The 25,801-nt window shown below is 49.1% G+C and overlaps 1 protein-coding gene across 1 annotated transcript in view; it reads left to right on the top strand.

Moving 5' to 3' along the window:
- LOC123371950 (butyrophilin subfamily 1 member A1-like) overlaps positions 1 to 25,801 on the top strand; it is a 37,543-nt gene that overhangs the window by 1,396 nt on the left and 10,346 nt on the right. The window contains exons 2-7 of the mRNA XM_045019865.1: positions 2,372 to 2,610; positions 5,654 to 5,811; positions 8,609 to 8,956; positions 9,629 to 9,910; positions 11,542 to 11,658; positions 12,799 to 12,831. Coding sequence (XP_044875800.1) covers positions 5,712 to 5,811; positions 8,609 to 8,956; positions 9,629 to 9,910; positions 11,542 to 11,658; positions 12,799 to 12,831 — 880 coding nt within the window. The 5' untranslated portion in view covers positions 2,372 to 2,610; positions 5,654 to 5,711. The remainder of the gene's footprint in view (positions 1 to 2,371; positions 2,611 to 5,653; positions 5,812 to 8,608; positions 8,957 to 9,628; positions 9,911 to 11,541; positions 11,659 to 12,798; positions 12,832 to 25,801) is intronic.

Below are 25,801 nucleotides of genomic sequence, written 5' to 3'. Positions count from 1 at the left end.
AGGCTAGAGGGCTCTGTAGATAAGCTTGTGATTGTGCCAGCAGTCAGTTTGCAGACAGCCAGCTTAAAGTAAGTTGGGGAGAGTTGTGCTTTACGGAGCAGCCTGCTTTGTCTCTCTTCTTAGTGTTGGGTTCTTGTGTGTGTGTTCTGAATTCTGAGAAAAAAAGTTATGTTTTTATTTAACTTCATAGAATCATAGAATCATAGAATCTCAGGGTTGGAAGGGACCTCAGGAGGTCATCTAGTCCAACATCTAGTCCCACACACAACTTCTCTCTGTGTGTGCTGTGAACACAAGAAGTGCCACCGTAACCTAGATTCCTGGTAAACCTTCCACCATCGGAAACCTTTGCCAGGATATCGGCTGGCATAAATCAGTATGACCCCTGGAGGAGAGCTGGAGACATAGGCAGTAGCCTCTGCAGAGTTCAGTTTGCAATGAAGTTTTTGTTTAAAACTTACTTTTTTCATCCTCTCTAAATTCCAAAAGATAAGTCAGCTCAGCCTGATTGTCGGGGGTGAGATCAAGTTATTGGGGAAAACGAGTTATTTGAACAAGGCATTGCTGAGCTAGGACACCTTGATTGTGAGCTGATTTTTTTTAACCTACACTGAATGAAAAACAATTGTCCTCTAGTGCAGGGGTGGGCAAACGTTTTAGCCCGAGGGCCACATAGAGGTACGAAACTATATGGAGGTCTGGGTAGGGAAGGCTGTGCTTCCCCAAACAGCCTGGCCCTGCCCTCGGGACCTCCCATCCCTGGGGACAGCAGGGGAGGGACGGGGGGCAGCCTCCTCGGCCAGGAGCTCAAGGCCTGGCAGGACAATCCCATGGGCCATAGTTTACCCACCTCTGTTCTAGTGGGACTCCTCTGATCCCCAAAGGAGGGAGAGCCTTTTATTCCTCCTGCCTCAGGAACTCGGTGACTCAACCGAGGACCAATGGGCCCTGAGCTCTTTGCACGTGTGTCTCCTTCTGGTGTCTGGAGGCATGTTGTCCAATACTGTCTCCTGTTTCCTAGGGCTTCCCCATTGGATTAGTCTGGCAAATGGGTGACACAGTGAAGAACAGGAGCCCACAAACTCAGAGCAGTGGACTTCCACTGCTGACATCTTCTGTGTGGGACCTGAACCAAGGGCCAGAATTGATAATATGAAGCTATTAGACCTCATTTCTTGAACCACAGATGAGAAGGCCCAGCGCTAACACTAAATTCTGCAGAACTTCGGCTCCCCACTCCCAACAATTGTGTTTAAACCTGAGCATGAACTATTTCACTGCTGTCCATTTTAGTAGCTGGGCTAGGGTAGAGGGTGGGAGGGCAACCTTGCGAGTGAAGTGGGAGTAGCTGAGGGGAAGGAAATGCCAAGGGAAGACAGGAAGAGGCAGGGGAGAAAAAGGAAAGCAGGGAAACAAGAGGATGGGGAAGGAGGAGGATCAAAGGACAGAGAATGGTGGTCACAGTGGTGAGCGTTTTCCCCACTGAGTGATGCTGAGCACGATAACAAGGCCCTGGAGAAGTAACACGGTGATGATAATGAACAGGGAATTTACTCTATTACTGCTCTTAATCTCCCATGGAGGCTGGTGAGGGCGTCACTTTGGAATGAGGAGAGTGGTGAGCCCTAAATGGATGCTCTGGCCCAGAGCTCATAATACAATGGAATTTGGCCCCCTGCACAGAATGAGATTAACACCCCTAGGCTAGAGGGAGGTGCACTGGCCTGGGAGCCAGGAGACCATGAGGTCTAGTCTCACTTCTTCCACTCACTCGTGTTAACAATTCTCTGCGCTTCACAGTATTATTATTGATCAAGGTGTCATGTCCCTACCTGAGGAGACCATCAAGGACCCTTGTCCCCCTTCTAACAGATGAGGTAACAGCGAACCTGAACATGAGATGTTGCACAAGCTCAGTTCTAGTAGCTTTAGGATCAGGACAGGTCTCTCCCACATGGCCACAGTGTGTCTCAGACTGATTGAGCCAAATCTGTGTGCTTGGTTCTGCCGAGCCACTTCTGCTAAGTCCAGTGAGACACACAGACCAATTTACCTAGCACATCCTATAATGTGATAGAACATCTGCGTAGGGAATGAGGAGGAGGCTGCAGGAAGAGCCAGGATGTTGGACAAGTCACTTAACCCGGGATATTTGGAGTAGGGGGTATTGGTAGGAGGGCTGGATTTGAGTCAGAGCTGGATAAGTGAGGGAGGCCCTGACCCTACTCTCCAGGCTGTGAGGAGCTGTGGGCCAGCAGCTGTGGGAAGAGTGGTGGTTGTGATTGTCAGTTTTGCTAAAAAGCAGCAAAAATGATTTTTAACCTCTGGCGAACCCCCTTGCTCTGCTTTACTCTTTCACTTTCTTCTTCAGCCTTGCTACGTGCAGGAATAAAGAATAAATTCTTCAGCCATTGAACAAGCATTAACAGAAAACTGCACGAGTTCAGACTGATACCCAACTGATTCTCTTTTCCAAAATGATTTTGCTTCGTAGCCTCACTTCAATTCATTAATTGTGAGGCACCTCCTGGACTAGGGGCCCATGTAACTGACTGTAGCTGGAGGACAGCAATTCTGTAACTGCTGAGAAGTTTCTCCTGGTTTCATAAGGTAGGTGGCAGGATTTTTTCATTCTTTATCTTGTTTTTAAATCCCTTGTCCTGGGTCAGCAGGGGAAGGGTAGTGCAGGGCAGCCCTATCAAGGGGTGCGGCAGCTGACATGCTCCCACTGCATGTGCTTTACCCAACCAATATCCTCGTACCTCCAGAGCTCCCTGCTCTGGCTTCCAATCAGAAAGAACCTGTCAGGCTCCAGGATACATCACAAGGGACCAGCCCCTTCACCAGAGCCTGACGGGCTCTTCTTTACTGGATAGAGTTACGGGAGAGGGTTGAGAGTTGTTCCTGGGCGGCTAACGGGGCAGTTTTGCAGCTTTGATTTATTGGCTGGCTGAGTTCATTCATTGTGTATGGGGGATAATGTTTTCCTGCTGGGTGGGCGCCAGCTATTGTGACTCTAATAAATTGTTCGGGCATCCGGAGCTCTTTGCAGGCATATTTTGACTGGTATTTCACTCTACAGACAGGCTAATAATAAATATGAGAGCTAGTCATGCATGTTGTCCTCTAAAGGAGGTGTCAGAGTTGCCTGGGGACACCAGTTATTTAACTCCTGCCTCATTTTGCCCCCCCACCCCCCCAGCAGCAATGTCCCACAACTCAGCCAGTCCGCCCAGGAGATGGGGCTTCCCTACAGAGGGTCCCTGCTCATGCTCACCCGGTGCTGTCTGCCTTTGATCTGCAAACACTCCATGCAAACTACTGCTGAAAGCTGGAACGAGCAGGGAGAATTGGTAGCTGCAGGGTGATGAGCTCCAAGTTCCATGCGGCCTCCGACTGCCCCCACCCACCTTCTTTGGCATGTGACTCCACAAATAAACAATGCTGCATAAAGCAAAATGTGGCCAGTACCAAGTACTCAGGGATGGCATAGAAAGAGCCTGATTGGCTCAGTTCCCAGTGAAATCCCAATGGACAACCTGCCCCAAATTCTCAGTTACTGAGGGACAATTTTCACTCATTGCTTGATGTATTTGCTTTCCCAACCAACTCTCTGTACAACTTTTCATGAGTGATGTACCCAAGTATTTGGATTCTAATATCTAAACTGAATTGTTAAATGTAATCCCTTTAATTTGGGTTATTGATGATTATGTATTTCTTGTGCTTTTGACTTTTAAAACAAACTTTGTCTTTATGGATAATCTAAGCATTATACCTAGATGTACAGACATTGTTTTCTTAACCAGTGTAAATATTATGTAACTTTTTTAACATTAGCTTTACTAAGCAACAGCTGGAAGTCCAGGGCTAAGGGTCCTTCCAGCCTCTCCTCTTCTCAGGCCCACCCAATACAGGAGGAACCCCAGGCTTCCTGCAGTGTTGCTGGTAAAAGCCCCCCACCCCACAGAGCAATGTTTTATTAGCTTTCTTGGCCTGCCACTGTTCACTTAGGAGAGGTCTCCATTGAGCAGACTTCTGCGATGGCCAGGTCCTCTCCTGAGTTGGTACAGTCCATTTGGATGAGGAGTTCAGACTTTCCCCTTTGGTGTATGATACTTTGCATTTATTGACACTGGATTTCATTTACTCTCCTGTTGCCCATTTCCTGCGTTGTTCAGGTCTCTCTGAAGTTCCTAACTAGGGTGACCAGACAGCAAGTGTGAAAAATCAGGACAGAGGGTGGAGGGTAATAGGAGCCTATATAAGAAAAAGACCCAAAAATCAGAACTGTCCCTATAAAATGGGACATCTGGTCACCTATTCCTCACAGCCCTCTTACGGCCTGACTAACCTCAATATCTTCGTGTCACCATCATCTATCACTACCTCACCACCCCTCACCACCCCATTCCAGCTCATGAATAAGTCTATGAAAGAACACAGGACCTAGTACAGAACTTTGAGGCCCTGCTGTTAATCTTTGGCCATGATGAAAACTGACCATTTATTCCCACTGTTGCCAAGCAGGTTTCTGATCCATGACAATATTTTGCCTCTCCCCCATGACCTGATTTCTTTAGTAGCCTCTTGAGAGGAACTGCGCCAAAGGCCTTTAGAAAGTCCAAGTAAATTACATCTACTATCCCTTTTGGCACATTCAAAGAATTCTAACCAATTAATGAGCAATGAATTTTCTTTTTAGAAGCCATGACAGTTTCCCCAGTTGATTGATGTTGCTGATGCCCCTGTTCTATTACTGAGCTGCACACAAAGATAATTCCCCAGGGCTCTGCTAGGTTGTTTGATCTTGTTGGTGCCAGGAACCTGATTCCCCGGAGGGGACTTTCTCTGCCTGAGGCTTTTGCTGAGCCCTGTGGGACCAGTCCTGCTTCAGGGTGCTGCCTGAGGCCCTCAGCCAGCTGTACAGCCAGCATGCACTGACTCCAGCTGGGCCCACCCTGGGATGCCAGTCCACCCTTATGGGCTGGATTGTGACAATCCAGGGCCCCAGTTATACAGCGTTCCCTGGGCCCTGCCCTTCTCCCCCATTTTCAGTGGCTGCATCAGAGACAACCCACACAAGAACGGTGTGCTAGACTGGCAAGGGCTGTGAAGACTCGCCTTTGGGCAGGCTGGAGTCTCTTTCCCAGATGGACAGGGACGGAGGCTGGGAGACCACCTCCTCCCGCTATGAGCTGCAGCTGGGTGGCAGCAGGACCCTCTGCCATGAGGAGTGGCACAGGGGGCTGCCTTGTGTGTGGTTTAAAAAAGACCCCCCCAAGCCCTCTTTGTAGCACAGGGCTGCAGTTTTGAACCAGCACAGAGTTCCCTGAGCTGAGGGCACGTGTAGGCCGGGGAGCTTTCAGCCAGTAGTTCTGGAACTTGTCTAGAAATCGTTCCTTTCAGAGTGGGTTTATTCCTGTGCCAGAGCTGGAGCTGGCCTGAGTTTGGGCCAGACTGTCAGCAGAATTCAGCACTTTCTGGGCGCCCAACGCGCTGAGTCCTTTGGAAAATCTGGTCTCAGCTGCAGGTGCTGGGCACCTCTGAAAGGTCTGGCCTGAATGTGGGGTTGTCACACTCCAGTGCCCAGTGGAGTCAGCGTAGTCACACCAGCTCTGCCTATTTACCGCGCTCATGTTCTGGATCGCAGGGTCACGCTCACTGACTCACTCACCCAGGGCTTGTGTGGTCGTCTGGACATCAAGGAGATGGAGGATTCCTCGATGTGCCCCGGCTCCGTGAAGTCACTGCCGCTGCTTGGCTTCACCATTTTCCTCATTTCTCTTCACCTTCCCCGGCTGGACTCAGGTAGGATTCCTGGGGCTTTAGGGCCTAGTCTGGCTCCCACAGAAGCCAGCAGCTGTGCTGGGGAAGGCTGGGCCCTCAGTTTGAGCTCTGTCTGAGGAAACTCAGGGGTTATGAGCAGAGCAGCAAAGGTGGCAGCTGGTGGGCAGAGGACCAAGGGAGTGTTGGGCAATAACTGTGTCTTGTGGCCTACAAGAGGTCCTCACAGCAAGTCTCCAGCTGGCAGCAGGTGGCGGCTGTGCCCAAAAATGTCCCCATGAGGCTGATTGATTTCTGGTTCAGTGGGATGTGTCCTGCCCCTAGGGGCAGTGGGGATGTATAGCTGGGTCCTGCTTGCAGGGACAATCTGTTCCGTAGAATGGCCTCAACAACTAGAAACTGCCCATAGCCTGGTCCTGTCCTCAGCAACTAGAAACCTTTGTCCAGAAATGCAATGGAGAGTTTTGGGGGCCAGGGATGCGTCTGAGTGTTCACAACTCGGGGGAGAGCTGGGTAGTGGAGATACTAGGAGACACCTGGTAATAATCTTCCCACTGGCACCAGTGGGGCCAGGATTTCCCCTCTGGTGCTCTGAAGAAAAGGGCAGACTGGCTTGGAGGGAGGGTGGGGGCTAGCTGGGGAGGGTGGGAAAACAAGGAGTAGCTCCCAGGCACAGCAGGGCTTTGGTCACACTCTTCCAAACTCTGGGAGAATTTACATAAAGTTACAAAGATGATTTTCAAATGGCAAAAATTAAAAAAGCGGAAACCTGGCTGAATCAGGTTTGATTAGAAGTGGTTTGAAAAGGCCAATTATTGTTGGTGGGAAGTTTTATTTATGGTGGGAGGGATAGCTCAGTGGTTTGAGCATTGGCCTACTAAACCCAGGGTTGTGAGTTCAAACCTTGAGGGAGCCACTTAGGGATTTGGGGCAAAAATTGGTCCTGCTAGTGAAGGCAAGGGGCTGGACTCCATGACCTTTCAAGGTCCCTTCCAGTTCTAGGAGATTGGTATGTCTCCAATTATTAATAATAATAATTTATTTAAACTATTTTTCAAAATTTCCTACCAATTGTTTTTTCTTTGTTTGTTTTGTCCAAAACCTGAGAAGTAACCTGACTGAGAATGTATTTTTTTACTGACAAATTTTCAGTTTTCAGACAAGTTTTATTTATGTTTTTTCAACATGAAGGGAAATTTTTGACTGAAATTGAAAATTTTCATTTTGCTCAAAAAGCCACATTTTGTCAAAAAAAGTTTTGATAAAAAAATTTCAACCAGCAGTAATTTTGATAAAGTGATCAGTTACAGTCCCTCTGAGCGTTCTGCCTAACTCTGAGACATGGCTGAAAGCAGGTGGAATGTAAAGCACAATAATGATACATATTTGATATGTTATAGGAAGCCAGGAAAAAATGACAAGAAAAGAGGAGTTGATTTCTAGGAGAAGGAGGATTTTAAAATGTTTTCCTAACAGTGTAGTAAAGGTCTCAGTGAGAAGATCACCTAGGAGATGTAATTAGGCCTTAAGGAGATATTGTGCCAAATCTAAGATGAAATTCTGCCTCTCAGGAGGTGCAGCCCAGGATAGAGCCTGGCTTTTAGCCACCTTTGCATCTCCAGGATCCTGGGCTGTTCCAGGGACTGCAACAGCCCCCAGTGTCAATTAGAGCACCCCTAGGGTTGCTCTAGCTTGCAGCAGCCTCCACAGCTGCTCTGCAGCCCTGGTATTGGCAGAACGCCAAGTGCTCCAGCCACACCATGTGATACACTTTGGTGCTCTGAGGATATGGTCAAGTATTCCAGCCCTGAGCCACTTCTGCAGAGGGGATTGCCCAACCCCCTTTACTCTGCCAGAGGAAGGTGAAAAGGCCAGAATCCATCTGTATATGATGGGCCAAGGCCACTCAGAGTCAGTGGCAGAGCTGGGAACAGGATGCAGGTGTTCGTGGCTTCTAGTCCCACACAGTCCCCCAGCCTCTCGGGGCTCACAGCATCACATTGCTTCCATTTATATGGCTGTCACTATGTCTGTGGTCTGCCCTGCCTTTAAAAGTCTCTTGGGAGTAACCCTTCAGCATGCCAGACCCCCAAGGGGTCACATTTTCCAAGAGGGTAGCCACCTGGCCTCAGTGCCTCTGAGACTGGCCTCTGGGCTCTAGCTCTCCTGTTTCTCATGGTGAGCTCTGCCCAGTGACTACAGGATAGGGTGTATTACTCAGCTGGAACACAGTGCTGGGAAATCCTTGGGTTAGCACAGAGGGGCAGGGGTTAAAACACGGCTCAGAGTGGCTGAAGCCAGGGCTCCACTGAGCCATGCTGCCGTGCATCCATCTGGACACTTTCTCTGTGTCCCTTTGCCTCTGAGTGCTGAACGAAAGGTCCTGTGTGTCTGTGAACAGTGTTCTTAACACAGGCTCCCTGACACTCCTCATCCCCTGTTCTCCTGCTGCCAAACCATGCTGAGTTCCAATGTCCAACCTGCATTGGCTCCCCAGCCATTAAGTGATAATGCCCCAGCCCTGGCTCTTTCTTTTTCTCTTCCAGACTGGATCCTGCGTTCACAGATGCAGGTTGTATTTAGTTCACTTTAATTATTCTGGTATGGAACCAGGTGGTAACATATTTCCCATATCTCATGTCGTCCATCTGTCTGGAGAAGCATTTTAACCCTTGTGCATTCTGGGGGTAACAATACAGAGTCTGGTGGGGAGACACACATTGTTGATAAAAATATTACAGTAAATTCCCATTTCCATTGCAATGAAATATTCCTAGTTCCATGTTAGCTACAGTTTGATTTGTCCTGGTTCCTTCTACAGTGAGTTTCAAGGTGATTGGACCCGATCGCCCCATCAGGGCCCTTGTGGGAGAAGATGCTCTGCTAGCCTGTCACCTCTCCCCCAGGATGAGCGCTGAGAGCATGGAGGTGCGCTGGTTCCGATCCACGTTCTCTGCAATTGTCCATCTCTATCGGGATGGGAGAGATCAGGTTGGCCAGCAGATCGCACCGTATCGAAGCAGGACTAAGCTACTGAAGGACAGTATTGCTAATGGGACTGTCTCCTTGAGGATACACAACATCACCCTCTCTGATGAAGGGACTTACGGCTGCCTCTTCCAATCACCCACCTTTCATGAAGAAGCTGTCTTGGAACTAGAGGTGGCTGGTCAGTAGCACGGGGTGTTGTTTACTCTTCCCAGCACCAGTGAGCACTGGTCAATGGTGTGTCTCACCCCCACCCCCACGGTTCTGGTCTGCTCCGACTAGTCACCTCTCACAGGAAAGGCACCAGAGACCTAGGGAACGAGGCCGACTGCTAATGGGTTTGATGCGTCGGCTGCCAACTCCTCAGACCCCCTGGAGTAACCAATTCCATGTCCAGTTCCTCCACCCCCCAGCTGCTGGGGCATCTGTCTGAGCAAGGATCAGTCCCTGCCTATTTCCCTGACCTCTGTTCTGGGGACATGCCCCAGACGTGGCTGCTCATCCCAGGGAGCATGACCCCTTCTCCCACAATTTTCTTGGGCACTGAGAAAGTTTGTGGAAATCTCCCAGAAGCCTCTGCTTCCAGGAGCTGATAGAAGACCTCTAGGTAGCACGGTGTGTCTATGACTTGTGAGATACCCTGAGGTCTGTGCAGCCACAGGTGGTGACTGGAGCTTTGTGTGTGATCTACCCATCACGTGGTAGATCTGTATGTAACCTCATGGTGAGTGAGGACATTGCTGCACCGCTGGGCTCACACTGCCACAGTCCCGCCACTCCAGTCTGCACCAGTGCAGTTCTCTGGTGGCCCCAGGGTGTAGCAGTGACACAGGTTCACTCCATTCCCTTCCAGGTCTGGGCTCCACCCCTCACCTTTCTGTCGATGGCTATCAGCATGGAGGGATCCACGTGGTGTGTGAATCGGCTGGATGGTATCCGGAGCCCCAAGTGCTGTGGAGAGACCTCAGTGGGCAGCGACTAGCACCAGTGATGGAGAAAATATCCCAGCGGGCTGACGGGCTGTTTGATACTCACAGTGCTGCTGTTATAACAGACGCTTCGAACCAGAACCTGTCCTGCTCTGTCCTCAACCCCCGTCTCGGCCAAGAGAAAACAGTGAAGATGCACATAGCAGGTCCAGGACCGGCCTTAGGGAAAATGGCACCCTGGGTGACCTTGTATTTTTCCACCTTGGCACCTATGGATGCAGTGCCCCCCTATTGCCCCGACCCCTGTGGGTGCCCTCCCATTGCCCCAGGCCTCCACCGGCTCCCCACAGCCCCAGGGTCCCATTGCCTCTTCCCAAGAATAGAGTAAGGGAAGGAGGGAATCAGGCAGGTGTGTGGGGGCGGGGAGAGATGGACCTATCTTGTGCTAGTGCAGGGAAGCTGAGAGGTGGCGCTCACTGATAAAACTGAGTGGGATTTCACACATCTAATCTGAGATGTATGTGTGAAACTATTTGTAAAATACACAATAACAATAATAATGAAAAAAACCCTTCTCCCCCAACCCCTCCTGCTCCCTGTTCTCCCCAGCTCCATCTCCCCTAAACCCTTCTGCACCCCCTTCTCTTCTAAACGCTGCACTCCCATCCTGTGCCTCAACCCCTGCAGCCCTTCTGCCCAACTCCCTCCTACATTCCTTCTTTCCTAGCCTCGTACTCCCCTCCTGCACCCCAACCCCTGCACTGTGCCACCTTCTTCCCTAACTCTCTTGCGCCCCTCGTCCCCAACCACCTTCTACACTCCCTTCTCCTCTCCTATTCCCCATCCCCCTAAACCTTTCTGCACCCCCTTCGCAGCAAAGCCCTGCACTCCCATCCTGTGCCCCATCCCCTGCACTGCACCCCCTTCACCCCTAATCTCAGCAACACTCCTGTGCTCCACCCCTCCACCTCCTTCTCCCCAGCCCCCTTTGCACCCCTTCTTTCTTAGCCCTTCACTCCCTTCCTGCACCCAGGTGGGGAAAGAGACCTGGATGCTAGGGGCAGCTGGCATTGCTGCTCCCTCTCCCCTCCAACTCCTCGCTCGCATTGCTCCTCGTTCCCCCCCTTCCTCTGTGCCCCCTAGGGGGCTGTGAGGGGGGAGCGAGGAGCAGCATCATGGCTCCATGCATCCAGGTCACTGCTCCCCTGGGCTGGGTAAGGGGGGTGGGGCAGAGAGCAGCAGCTCCTGATGCCTCCCAGCACAGCCCAGATGGGGCAAGTGGCCTGGATGCAGGGAGCCCTGGCATTGTTCCTTGTTCTGCCCCCTCCCTAGGGGGCACGGAAGAACATTGCGGGGACAAGCTGTATCTGTGCATTGCGGCTCCCCCACCATGTTCCTCCACCAGGAGGAAGCAGGAGAAATCTGGGTGCCCCCTCACATGGTGCCTCTGGGAGTTTGCTGCACTCCTGTGCTGGCTGGCAGCGAGCTCCTCTGACAGTGCCCAGGGCAGTCTCCCAGGTGCCCATCCCTAAGGCCAGACATGAGCAGGTCAGAGCCCAGCACAGCCAGAGTGCTCGGCACCAGCAGAACAAAGGCTCTCACAGCAGACGGCCTATCAGCAATGTAGCCAGGGCCTAGCCAAGTTCAGTGACCAGGCTAAAGCTTGGGCTTCCCTCAGCCTCATGGGATGATCCACTTCTCCGCTCTCAAAAGGCAGACCAAACAAGCCTGTGAGATCCTCCCAGACCACCACAGGATGCTGCAGACTCCCCTTAACTCCTGCTGCTGCCACATCAATTCTGTCTGGGTTTCAAATCAATGTAACTTTGCCTTGCAGATGTGTTCCTCCCAAGGACCAATCCCTACCAGGTGGCTCTGTCCGTGACCCTGGCTGGTGTGTTTCTTCTCATCCTCTTGGCCAGTTACTGCTTCTGGAAGCAGCACAGAGGAAAAGGTAGGGTGACAGAGGGGAAGGAATGCTGTGGGACCGGAGAGAGGGTCTCCTGAATTCAGAGAAGGCTGCCAGGGGGCTTCAGTCCCATGCCATGAAGAGAGATTTGAGTGAAGTCAGTGAGAGGGCAGGAGGGAGAGGGAATGAGCAATGGAAGAGAGGAGCTGAACTTACCCTGGGGTGGGGGGATGTCCTGGATGAGCCACGACTCTGTGTGTGAACTGAGAAGCACCAGATGTAGAGTCACCCCTTTGGATCTCATTGTAGAATAGAATGTACCTGTCCCTAGGTGCTCAGTGGACGTTGGAGTCGCCCAGTCTGAAGCAGGAATGAGACCTAGAAAACTGGCCATGGATCTGTATTGTCACTTGTATCACACTAGCATCTGTGAGCACCACACACACCTATTGGGAGACAGTCCTGGCCCCAATGAGTTTATAATCTAATTAGGGCAGGCACGTGAAGGGCAGGGGGGAAACTGAGGCACAAAGCAGGAAAAGGACTTGCCCAAGGATACCCTGCAAGTCAGTGGCAGAGCTGGGAATAGAGCCCAAGTCTCCTGAGACCCAGCTCATCATCCCATCCACTGCCCAAGCTGCCTGCTAATGTCCCTGTACTGAACAGGCCTGCTTGCAGGCAACCAGGAGCAGGAGCTATTCATCAAGGTCCCTCCCACATCCAGCAAGACTTATGGGGCTGGTGAGGCTAGTTAGACCCAAAGGGCATTGAAAGCATGTAGGGCGATGGGGGATGGCACCATCCACCCCCTTTAAACATAGTCCTTGTCTACATCCAACCACTGTGTTGCTGTAACCCTACCAGGATATGGAAAGCAGCACAGGTGGCTGGTGTGGATCCTGTTAGATAGGGATGAAGGCGCTTACCCCAGTAGAGCTATTGCCACTGGGGAAGGGGAGAAGCTATAACGCTATGAGGCACCTTTGTCCCAGTGTAATTGCATCCACACTAGGGGTTGTATCACTATAACTATTTGGGTAAAACATCACACCCCTAACCACCATAGCTAGATATGCTATCTGTGCACCGGGCCTTAGTAATTACAGCCCAGTGACATTCATTAACAGGAGTGATATCACTGTAAATGTGACACTGCAATCTTACATGTCACCTTCTCCCCCCTAGATGCTCAGCAAGCTGAACTGAAGAAAAAGATACGTGAGTGTCTATTACTGCTACTGTTGTTGTTAATAACGATAAATTAAAAAACAGGCTTGTGGATGTGACCCACTGTGAGTGTGTTACAGGCCCCCTGTGAGCCAGTTTACAGAGCCAGGTTCTTTAGCTGGGGCTGTAACAGCTCCTCTCCTCTGTGGAATGGGACAGGGAACCCGTGACCTGTGCACCAGTAGATTATGTACTTTCTCTATCCCAATCAATACAAACACTGGATAAGCCCCCATGATTGTGATAACTGCCCTTTTGTCCAACACACTAGGGACTCAAGTGAGAATTTCTGTGTCTGAGTTCCTGCTGATGAGTGTTACGCTCCTAGCACATAAACAGAGAAGTTAAATGCATGCTTCCAGAAAGTGCATGTATGGTTTTAACGTAACACGATGACATTGCATGGCCTCCAGAACCCCAGCACTGCTGTAGTAATTTAGTTGGAATAAACAGTTAAAGATGACAGCACAACCATGGCACTGTTCAACATTAAACAGAGTTAAACACCTTTGGGGTTTGGTATCCAGAGACCTCAGCCTGCTTTGTACCATGGCAAACACACCATTAAAAATCTTGTAACCTTTCATTAAAAATACAGAAAAGAAGGAAAACAGGTAAAGCATTTGAAATGTAAAGTATTACATGAGATTTTTGTTTTTATGACATCCCCTATTCCCTTTGTCTTTAATGAAAGACTTTAGAAGGAACTCCCACCCGCACCTGTGGCTGACAGTCTCTTAGATGGTATTAAAGATGGGAATAAGTGTCCTTTTTGGAGAAAAGAGAAGAAGTTAGTAGAGACAGGCTTGAACTGTGCAATGATCCATGTCTTGGCTAGGCTATGCCTACCCTGAGGAGAGGCGGAGGCAAACCAGCACTGTGGAGTTAACCTTACATTTTAAACTTAATAAAGGAAAAACCCCCAGAAATTTGGCAGGAACAACAGAATCATAGAATATCAGGGTTGGAAGGGACCTCAGGAGTTCATCTAGTCCAACCCCCTGCTCAAAGCAGGACCAATCCCCTACTAAATCATCCAAGCCAGGGCTTTGTCTCCTCTAAGGAAGGAGATTCCACCACCTCCCTAGGTAACCCATTCCAGTGCTTCACCACCCTCCTAGTGAAAAAGTTTTTCCTAATATCCAACCTAAATCTCCCCCACTGCAACTTGAGACCATTGCTTCTTGTTCTGTCATCTTCCACCACTGACAACAGCCTAGCTCCATCCTCTTTGGAACCCCCTTTCAGGTAGTTGAAATCTCCCCTCATTCTTCTCTTCTGCAGACTAAACAATCCCAGTTCCCTCAGCCTCTCCTCATAAGTCATGTACTCCAGCCCCTTAATCATTTTTGTTGCCCTCTGATGAACTCTTTCCAATTTTACCACATCCTTCTTGTAGTGTGGGGACCAAAACCGGACACAGTACTCCAGATGAGGTCTCACCAATGCCAAATAGAGGAGAATGATCATGTCCCTCGATCTGTGGGCAATGCCCCTACAAAATGCTGTTAGCCTTCTTGGCAACAAGGGCACACTGTTGACTCATATCCAGCTTCTCGTCCACTGTAACCCCTAGGTCCTTTTCTGCAGAACTGCTGCTTAGCCATTCAGCCTCTAGTGTGTAGCAGTGCATGAGATTCTTCTGTCCAAAGTGCAGGACTCTGCATTTGTCCTTGTTGAACCTCCTCACATTTCTTTTGGCCCAATCCTCTAATTTGTCTAGGTCCTTCTGTATCCTATCCCTACCCTGCAGCATATCTACCACTCCTCTCAGTTTAGTGTCATCTGCAAACTTGCTAAGGGTGCAGTCCACACCATCCTCCAGATTGTTAATGAAGATATTGAACAAAACCAGCCCCAGGACTGACCCTTGGAGCATTCCACTTGATACCGGCTGCCAGCTAGATATGGAGCCATAATAGAAAGTATGGAATAATGATAGAATAGAAAGTAACATCAAATACTCACTTAGGAGAATATTAAATCAAACAAACACATCATGGCACAATTTGAGGACTTCAGGAACTCAGCCAGAGGTTATGGGTCTATTACAGGAGTGGGTGGGTGAGGTTTTGTGGCCTGCGATGTGCAGGTCAAACTAGATGATCATGATGGTCCCTTCTGGCCTTAAAGTCTGTGAGTTTATGGCAGAGCAGCACAACTCTTTGCCTCCTTGTCTAGGCTGGCTCTTTGCACACCGGCTGCTGGAGATGTGGTAAACAGTGAAGTGACAAAATTTGCAGGTGATACAAAATTACTCAAGAGAGTTAAGTCCAAAGCTCCCTACAAAGAATTACAAAGAGATGTCACAAAACGGGCTGACTTGGCAACAAAATGTCAGATGAAATTCAATGTTGATTAATGCAAAGTAATGCACATTGGAAAACATAATCCCAACTATACATATAAAATGATGGGGTCTAAATTAACTGTTACCACTCAAGAAAGATCTTGGAGTCACTGTGGATAATTCTCTGAAAATATCCACTCAATGTGTAGCGGCAGTCAAAAAAGCAAACAGAATGCTGGGAATCATTAGGAAAGGGCTAGGTAAGAAGATAGAAAATATCATATTGTCTCTATATAAATCCATGGTACGCCCACTTATTGAATACTGTGTGCAGTTCTGGTCATCGCATCTCAAAAAATAGATAGGGAAAAGGATAACAAAAATGATTAAGGGTATGGAACAGCTTTCATGTAAGAAGAGATTTAAAAGACTGTTCAATTTAGAAAAAAGACAAGTAAGGGGGGATATGATATAAATCAGTAAAATCATGAGTGATTAGGGAAGTGTTATTTACTTTTTCAGACAACATAAGAACCAGGAGTTACCAGGTAAAATTATTAGGCAGCAGGTTTAACCCAAACAAAAGGAAGTTCTTCTTCAAACAATACAGAGTCAACCTGTGGAACTTGTTGCCATGGGATGTTGTGAAGGCCAAAAATATAAGTGGGTTCAAAAAAGAATTAGATAAGTTCCTGGAGGACAGGTTCATCAATGGCCAAGATGGTCAGGGATTCAACCCCATGCTCTGGGTGTCCCTAAACCTCTGGCTGCCAGAAACTGGGACTGGGCAGAGGATGAATCACTTGGTAATTGACCTGTTCTGTTCGTTCCCTCTAAAGCCTCTGGCACTGACCACTGTTGGAAGACACGACACTGGACTAGCTGGACCACTGGTCTGGCCATTCATAAGGGTAGGGGGAGAGATAGCTCAGTGGTCTGAGCATTGGCATGCTAAACCCAGGGTTCAATCCTTGAGGAGGTCATTTGGGGATCAGTCCTGCTTTGAGCAGAGGGTTGGACTAGATGATCTTCTGAGGTCCCTTCCAACCCTAATAATCTGTGTTTCTATGTGCTCAGGCCCCAGATCACACACTGACAGAGCCTTCAAGCAGGACCAGGAGCCCCCTCACACTTACAATGCAAACTTGTCATTTTAACACAGTCTCCAGTACCCTACAGTCAGCACTGCCTGACATGAGCCTATGCATGACAACAAGTAGTTCCAACTGGCTCAGGCCAGATCCTCTGAAAGGTGCAGTCCACCACTGCTAGGGGCAGTAACATCTTGTATTCTCTTGATGAACTAGCAATTGGCTGAGCCCTCAAGGGTTAACTCATTGTTGTTAATGTAGCCTCACAATCTACAAGGCAGAAGGAATGAAGGGAAGAGAGACAGCATGGCAGAGACAAACTCTGTGTGTGTGTGTGAGTGAGAGAGAGAGAGAGAGAGATGTGCATTTCCCCTTTAAGTAGCTGATCCCTGTCTGAAGGACACTGCCTTGTTAATTAGATCAGCAAGCTGAGATCCACCTCAGCTGCTGCCAGGAAGCTCCCTCTGGGACTGTTGTGTGTTCCCCCTGCTGTATATGGAGATTGGGTAAGCGAGTGCAGGAGCGGGGGGGAGGGGATTCCCTTACATTAGCCCCTTCCCCCCTCACCCCGCCAGCAAGCAGGAGGCTTGGGGAGCAGCTCCAAGGCAGAGGGCAGGAGCAGCACACTGCAGTGCAGGGCCCCCCAGAGAGGGGGGGCAAGTGGGGCAATTTGCCCCAGGCCCCGGGCTCCACAGGGGCCCCCAAGATAACGGCCGAGGCTCCCTCCCCGGCCCCGCCTGACCCCGCCTCTGCCCCTCCCCCGGAGCCTCAGTGCATCCAGCAGCGTCCCTGGACAGCGGGGGAGCGTGGCTCCGGCGGTGCCCCTGAGCCCCTCCCCGCTCAGAGCCGCGTGGGGAGGGGGCGGGGCTGCGAGCTCCAGGCTGAGCTCAGCTCCCTCCTTCGGCCCGGAGCTCGCAGCCCCGCCCCCTGACCACGCGGCTCTGAGCGGGGAGGGGCTCAGGGGCCCTGCTGGAGCTGCCCTGCAGCTGTTCAGGGACGGTCCTGGATGAGCTGAGGCTCCAGGTGAAGGGGGAGCCGGGGGTAAGTGGCTGGGGCTGGGGTCGGAGAAGGGGCAGGAGGTCCTGGGGACAGTCAGGGGATAGGGAAGGGGCAGAGGTTGGGGGTTGCTCAGGGGACAGGGAATGGGGGGGGTGGATTGTGGGCGTTTTCGGGTCTGTCAGGACTCAGTGGGGGGGTGGATAGTGGTCCAGGCAGTCAGGGGACAGGGAGCAGGGGTGGGGTCCCGGGGTGGTGGTTGGGGTGGGGTCTCTGGGGGATGGTGAGGGGACAAGGAGCAGGATGGGTCGGGGATTCTGAGAGGGGTGGGCAGTTGGGGGGCAGGAAGTGGGTGAGGGTCGGATAGGGGGCAAGGCCAGGCTGTTTAGGAGGCACAGCCTTCCCTACCCTAAAGCTCATTCAGCAGTTTGAGGCTTGCAGAAGAGCCAAGCTGTTAGCTTTTCCATTAGGGCTCCCATCCCTTTCACTTCTCAAATGCTGAGTTATAGTCTGTATTTAATTTCAGTGCCATAGGGAGATTCATGTCAGGGGAGGGCAGCTTCGTTTAAAATTAGCCACTGGGGGAGGGATCACATGAGAAGACCAATATCCTTCCCAACCCTACCAAGGGAGATCCCCCTCCCCTGCATTGCCTGAGGCTTCAGAGGGGTTAATTCAGTGGGGTTCTCAAACTTTTATACTGGTGACCCCTTTCACATAGCAAACCTCTGAGTGTGACCCTCCCCTTATAAATTAAAAACACTTTTTAATATATTTAACACTATTATAAATGCTGGAGACAAAGTGGGATTTGAGGTGGAGGCTGACAGCTCGCGACCCCCAGTAATAACCTCGTGAACCCTGAGGGGTCCTGACCCCCAGTTTGAGAACCCCTGTGTTAATTTAATTTTAGCACCCTGTGTCCATTCACATGCATGTGCTATTTTGAGCATTTCAGTTTTCACAACATAGGCTCATCCCAGATTCTGGAACAAGCTCAAATGCTCAGTTCGTGGTGTATGTACATAAGCTATAACTAAAGACAAACCCACAGTAACCGTCTCCAGTTTGTGAGGGACCCCATGGAGCCAGTCTCTAGGAAACAGATAAGTGCATGGAGGTTAAGTCCATTAATGGCTATTAGCCAGGATGGGTAAGGAATGGTGTCCCTAGCCTTTGTTTGTCAGAGGGTGGAGACGGACGGCAGGAGAGAGATCATTTGATCATTACCTGTTAGGTTTACTCCCTCTGGGGCACTTGGCATTGGCCATTGTCGGTAGACAGGCTACTGGGCTGGATGGACCTTTGGTCTGACCCGGTATGGCTGTTCTTATGTTCTAACCTAAATTAACCCAAAGTTATGGAGATAGATATGAGTCAAGGAAGCCAGCAGAGTATCAGAAACCTGGAAAAATCTCTGCCTGGATGGGCTCAGGCATTTGGTCACAAGCTGAGGTGGTTCTGGATTTTTTTAAGCATTTTTTTTTATTGTTTCTTTAAACAATCAAACACTGGAAGCAGCAAATATTTGGCTACGCACTTCTGAAACCCCAAACCATATTCAGGTTTTGGCAGACTAATTTCAGCTTTTCAATTAAAAAAAAAAACAAATTTTGAAAGAAAGCAGACATTGTCCGTGATTTTTTTCTGCTTTTTAAAAACCCCTAGTTTTTGATCCAGAAAAAGTTTTGACTGAAAATATTTGTCCAACCCTTTTAACGAGCTTTAGTGCCTTTTAGCACTAGCTGATGCTGAGAACCAGTGATACCTTGTAAAGAAGTTTTCTCAAAACTGGGTTTGTGCCGAGATGCAGGTTTATTTTTCCCAAGGCCGCCCGTGGTGCGGAGTAAGTGGGGCAATTTGCGCCGGGCCCCACAGGGGCCCCCACGAGAATATAGTATTGCAATTTTTTTATGGAAGAGGCCCCTGAAATTGCTTTGCCCCAGGCCTCCTGAATCCTCTGGGCAGCCCTGCTGCAGTGGGGGGAGGGACAGCTGAACTGCCGGCAATTGCTAGCCTGCTGGGCAGCTGCTGCACAGGGAACTTAGGGGAGCGGGGAGCTGATAGGGGGCTGCTGGTCCACCCTGATTCCAAGCCCCCACCAGCTAGCTGCAATGGGCTGTTCTTCCTGCAAGCAGTGGACAAAGCAGATGCCTGCCAAACGAGTTATAAGGGAGCATTGCACAACTTTAAACGAGCATGTTCCCTAATTGATCAGCAATGTAACAACAAAACAACGTTAACCGGTATGACTTTAAGTGAGGAGATACTGTAAGACAAAGGGTGGGAGGAAGGAAGTATCATTCTTCTTTGAGTAGTGTCCCTGTGGGTGCTCCACTGCAGGTGTATTTCATAGATTCATAGATTCATACACTCTAGGACTGGAAGGGACCTCGAGAGGTCATCGAGTCCAGTCCCTGCCCTCTTGGCATGACCAAATATTGTCTAGACCATCCCTGATAGACATTTATCTAACTTACTCTTAAATATCTTCAGAGATGGAGATTTCACAACCTCCCTAGGCCATTTATTCCAGTGTTTAACCACCCTGACAGTTAGGAACTTTTTCCTAATGTCCAACCTAAACCTCCCTTGCTGCAGTTTAAGCCCATTGCTTCTTGTTCTATCCTTAGAGGCTAAGGTGAACAAGTTTTCTCCCTCCTCCTGATGACACCCTTTTAGATACCTGAAAACTGCTATCATGTCCCCTCTCAGTCTTCTCTTTTACAAACTAAACAAACCCAATTCTTTCAGCCTCCCTTCATAGGTCATGTTCTCTAGACCTTTAATCATTCTTGTTGCTCTTCTTTGGACCCTCTCCAATTTCTCCACATCTTTCTTGAAATGTGGTGCCCAGAACTGGACACAATACTCCAATTGAGGCCTGACCAGCGCAGAGTAGAGTGGAAGAATGACTTCTCGTGTCTTGCTCACAACACACCTGTTAATGCATCCCAGAATCATGTTTGCTTTTTTTTGCAACAGCATCACACTGTTGACTCATATTTAGCTTGTGGTCCACTATAACCCCGAGATCCCTTTCTGCCGTACTCCTTCCTAGACAGTCTCTTCCCATTCTGTGTGTGTGAAACTGATTGTTCCTTCCTAAGTGGAGCACTTTGCATTTCTCTTTATTAAACTTCATCCTGTTTACCTCAGAGCATTTCTCCAATTTGTCTAGATCATTTTGAATTATGAACCTATCCTCCAAAGCAGTTGCAATCCCTTCCAGTTTGTTATAATCTGCAAACTTAATAAGCGTACTTTCTATGCCAACATCTAAGTCGTTGACAAAGATATTGAACAGAGCCAGTCCCAAAACAGACCCCTGTGGAACCCCACTTGTTATACCTTTCCAGCAGAATTGGGAGCCATTAATAACTACTCCTTGAGTACGGTTATCCAGCCAGTTATGCACCCACCTTATAGTAGCCCCATCTAAATTGTATTTGCCTAGTTTATCAATAAGAATATCATGTGAGACCATATCAAATGGCTTACTAAAGTCTAGGTATACCACATCCACCGCTTCTCCGTTATCCACAAGACTCGTTATCCTAGCAAAGAAAGCTATCAGATTGGTTTGACACGATTTGTTCTTTACAAATCCATGCTGGCTATTCCCTATCACCTTACCACCCTCCAAATGTTTGCAGATGATTTCCTTAATTACTTGCTCCATTATCTTCCCTGGCACAGAAGTTAAACTAACTGGTCTGTAGAATCATAGAATCATAGAATCTTAGCGTTGGAAAGGACCTCAGGAGGTCATCTAGTCCTACCCCCTGCTCAAAGCAGGACCAAACCCAACTAAATCATCCCAGCCAGGGCTTTGTCAAGCCTGACCTTAAAAACCTCTAAGGAAGGAGATTCCACCACCTCCCTAGGTAACCCATTCCAGTTCCTCACCACTCTACTAGTGAAAAACTTTTTCCTAATGTCCAACCTAAACCTCCCCCTCTGCAACATGAGACCATCACTCCTTGTTCTGTCATCTGCTACCACTGAGAACAGTCTAGATCCATCCTCCTTGGAACCCCCTTTCAGGTAGTTGAAAGCAGCTATCAAATCCCCCCTCATTCTTCTCTTCTGCAGGCTAAACAATCCCAGTTCCCTCAGCCTCTCCTCATAAGTCATGTGCTCCAGCCCCCTAATCATTTTTGTTGCCCTCTGCTGGACTCTCACCAATTTATCCACATCCTTCTTGTAGTGTGGGGCCCAAAACTGGACACAGTACTCCAAATGAGGTCTCACCAGTGCTGAATAGAGGGGAATGATCACATCCCTTGATCTGCTGGAAATGCCCCTAATTATACAACCCAAAATGCCATTAGCCTTCTTGGCAACAAGGGCACACTGTTGACTCATATTCAGCTTTTCGTCCACCGTAACCCCTAGGTCCTTTTCTGCAGAACTGCTGCCCAGCCATTCGGTCCCTAGTCTGTAGCAGTGCATGGGATTCTTCCACCCTAAGTGCAGGACTCTGCACTTGTCCTTGTTGAACCTCATCATATTTCTTTTGGCCCAATCCTCTAATTTGTGTAGGTCCCTCTGTATCCTATCTCTACCCTCCAGCATATCAACCACTCCTCCCAGTTTAGTGTCATCTGCAAACTTGCTAAGGGTGCAGTCCTCACCATCCTCCAGATCGTTAATGAAGATATTGAACAAAACTGGCCCCAGCACGGACCCTTGGGGCACTCCACTTGATACCGGCTGCCAACTAGACATGGAACCATTCATCACTACCCGTTGAGCCCGATCATCTAGCCAGTTTTCTATCCACCTTACCGTCCATTCATCCAGCCCATACTTCTTTAACTTGCTGACAAGAATAGTGTGGGAGACTGTATCAAAAGCTTTGCTAAAGTCCAGTAATAGCACATCCACTGCTTTCCCCTCATCCACAGAGCCGGTTATCTCATCATAGAAGGCAATTACGTTAGTCAGGCATGACTTGCCCTTGTAGTTTCCTGGGTTGTTTTTATTTCCCTTTTTATAGATGGGCACTATATTTGCCCTTTTCCAGTCTTCTGGAATCTCTCCCGTCTCCCATGATTTTCCAAAGATAATAGCTAGAGGCTCACATACCTCCTCTGTTAGCTCCTTGAGTATTCTAGGATGCATTTCATCAGGCCCTGGTGACTTGCTGGCATCTAACTTTTCTAAGTGATTTTTAACTTGTTATTTTTTATTTTATCTTCTAAACCTACCCCCTTCCCATTAGCATTCACTATGTTAGGCATTCCTTCAGACTTCTCGGTGAAGACCGAAACAAATCAGTTATTAAGCATCTCTGCCACTTCCAAGTTTCCTGTTACTGTTTCTCCTTCCTCACTGAGCAGTGGGCCTACCCTGTCCTTGGTCTTCCTCTTGCTTCTAATGTATTGATAAAAAGTCTTCTTGTTTCCCTTTATTCCCATAGCTAGTTTAAACACATTTTGTGCCTTTGCCTTTCTAATCTTTCCCCTGCATTCCTGTGTTGTTTGCCTATATTCATCCTTTGTAATCTGTCCTAGTTTCCATTTTTATATGACTCCTTTTTATTTTTTAGATCATGCAAGATCTGGTGGTTAAGCCAAGCTGGTCTTTTGCCACATTTTCTATCTTTCCTACCCAGCGAAATAGCTTGCTTTTGGGCCCTTAATAGTGTCCCTTTGAAAAATTGCCAACTCTCCTCAGTTGTTTTTCCCCTCAGTTTTGATTCCCATGGGACCTTACCTATCAGCTCTCTGAGCTTACCAAAATCCGCCTTCTGAAATCCATTGTCTCTATTTTGCTGTACTCCCTTCTACCCTTCCTTAGAATTGCAAACTCTATGATTTCATGATCACTTTCACCCAAGCTGCCTTCTACTTTCAAATTCTCTATGAGTTCCTCCCTATTTGTTAAAATCAAGTCTAGAACAGCTTCCCCCCAGTAGCTTTTTCAACCTTCTGAAATAAAAAGTTGTCTGCAATGCAGTCCAAGAACTTATTGGATAGTCTGTGTCCCGCGGTGTTATTTCCCCAACATATATCTGGATAGTTGGAGTCCCCCAACACCACCAAATCTTGGGCTTTGGATGATTTTGTTAGTTGTTTAAAAAAAGCCTCATCCACCTCATCCACCTGGTTAGGTGGCCTGTAGTAGACTCCTAGCACGACATCACCCTTGTTTTTTACCCCTTTTAGCCTAACACAGAGACTCTCAACACTTCCGTCTCCTATGTCCATCTTCACCTCAGTCCAAGTGTGTACATTTTTAATATATAAGGCAACACCTCCTCCCTTTTTCCCCTGTCTATCCTTCCTGAGCAAGCTGTACCCATCCACACCAACATTCCAATCATGTGTATTATCCCACCAAGTTTCAGTGATGCCAACAATGTCACAGTTGTATTTATTTATTAGCACTTCCAGTTCTTCTTGCTTATTACCCATACTTCTCGCATTTGTATATAGGCATCTAAGATACTGGTTTGATCTTGCCTCACAGTTTTGCCCTGACCCTCCTTTCTCTCTGCCATTATAGCCCATGCTCCCTCTTTTTTCCGACCCATCTCCCAGGTCTCCATGTTCCCCACTTACCTGTGGGCTTTGCTCACCTGTCCCCATCGAACCTAGTTTAAAGCCCTCCTCACTAGGTTAGCCAGTCTGTGTCCAAATAGGGTCTTTCCCCTCCTCAAAAGGTGAACGCCATCTCTGCCTAGCAGTCCTTCGTCAAAGCATCCCGTGGGCAAGGAAGCCAAAGCCCTCCTGATGACACCATCTTTGCAGCCAGGCATTCACCTCCATGATGCATCCTTCTCTGCCCGGGCCCCTACCTTTGACAGAAAGAATTGAAGAGAATACCACCTGCGCTCCAAACTCCTTCACCTGTACTCCCAGAGCCCTGTAGTCACTCTTGATCTGCTCAGTGTCACACCTCGCAGTATCATTTGTGCCCACATGGATGAGTAGCATGGGGTAGTAGTCAGAGGGCTGGATAATCCTCGACAATGCCTCCGTAACATCTCGGATACGGGCCCCCGGCAGGCAGCATACCTCCCGAGATGAACTGTCAGGGTGACAGATGGGCACCTCCGTCCCCCTCAACAGAGAGTCTCCGACCACCACTACCCTACGTTTACTATTCACAGTGGTGGCAGCAGACCTCCCAGCCTTAGGGGTACGAGGCTTCTCCTCCTGTACCAAGAAGAGCATAATGGTTACCTGTTACCACGGCGGGAGGGTTCGGAGCAGGGGTGGAGCACTGCCCACTGCCAGAAGTAACCAGCTGCCAGTGTCCACCCTGAGCCATCTCCTCCTCCACCAGTGGTGTGTCAGCAGTCCTGCGTACTGGGACAGCTACCTCAGCTGTCTCCACATGGACACTGTCCAGAAATTGCTCGTGGATTCGGATGCTCCTCAACCTAACCACCTCCTCCTGTAGCTCCCCCACCTGCTGCCTGAGAGATTCCACAGGTAGGCACCTTTCACATTGGATGTCCCCCCAGCCTGGATATCAGTAAGTGGAAATTGCAAGTTATAGTCCCTGCAAAACCACACCAGGATCTGGGTAGAAGCATCCATGCTCAGGTGCTCTCTGTGGCTACAGGCGCAGTTGGAGGAGACAGAAGCAGTGCTGGCACAGGTGTTGTGGGTCTTCCTAACCATCGTAAGCCTCCCTCTGTCAAACTCCCTCTCAAACTCCCCTGTCTGAAGCTCCCTGTCCACTCTGCTCCCCTGGTCGCTCTGCCTCCGGCTTTTAAAGCCTGCTTGCCCAGGTCTGTCCCACCCCCTCGTGAGTCACACTGGGGAAGGCCAATCAAAGGCAGTCAAGGGAACAAGATCAGGCACTCAGTCCCAACTGCCACAGCTGCTGTAACTGAAACTGAAGTCACCTGAAATCAGAATCACAATTAAAATTCAAACAGTCGAGCACACTCACTCACACCAATGGCTAGTACTCTGACCTGGTAACCTGTTCAGCAGCGGTATCTCTTGCTCTCCCTCTCAACGTACCCTGTCTGCAGCTCCCTATCCGCTTTCTGCCCCCTATGCCTCAGGTCAGAGATTTTAGGTAGCAGTGTCCGTTCAGCCCCCACAGACACTGTCCCTGTCTCGTGCCCTGCATTAGGGCTCTATAGCGTTGCACAGGCAAACTGCCCTCAGCTCCATCTCAACCGCCTTGACCTGAGATGGAGCCTCAGCAGCCTCCGAGTTGAGAATACCTCATGTGTATTTTACTTTCTGTTTTGAGTTATTAGAGTTCATTCATTGCATTTCAGTCAGTTAGTGTTAATACTCCCCTTCTGTTCCCTTTTCTCCAAAAAAAGGACAATAAAACAATCCCCCCCTCTTTATTTTGTTATAAGACTAGCGAACTCCCTGTCCGCAGTTCTTTCTTGTCTCCTCCCTCTGAGGAAGTGAAACCTGGACAAAGTATGCCTGGCTCTTCCAGGTTTAAATGTTGCTTCTCCTACCGTGAAGCAATTCCAGTCAGTGATGTACATTCCCACTGCATTCGCTGTCTTGGAGAGTCACACGTGCCTAAAAAGTGAACTTTCTGCCTGAAATTAATATCAAGGGCTAGGAATAACCTTGAACTAAAACTATGACTA

This window comes from Mauremys mutica, chromosome 5, assembly GCF_020497125.1.
Source record: "Mauremys mutica isolate MM-2020 ecotype Southern chromosome 5, ASM2049712v1, whole genome shotgun sequence".
Taxonomy (NCBI): domain Eukaryota; kingdom Metazoa; phylum Chordata; order Testudines; family Geoemydidae; genus Mauremys; species Mauremys mutica.
The sequence above is the reverse complement of the archived record's forward strand: the minus strand, read 5'-3'. Positions and strand labels throughout refer to the sequence as shown.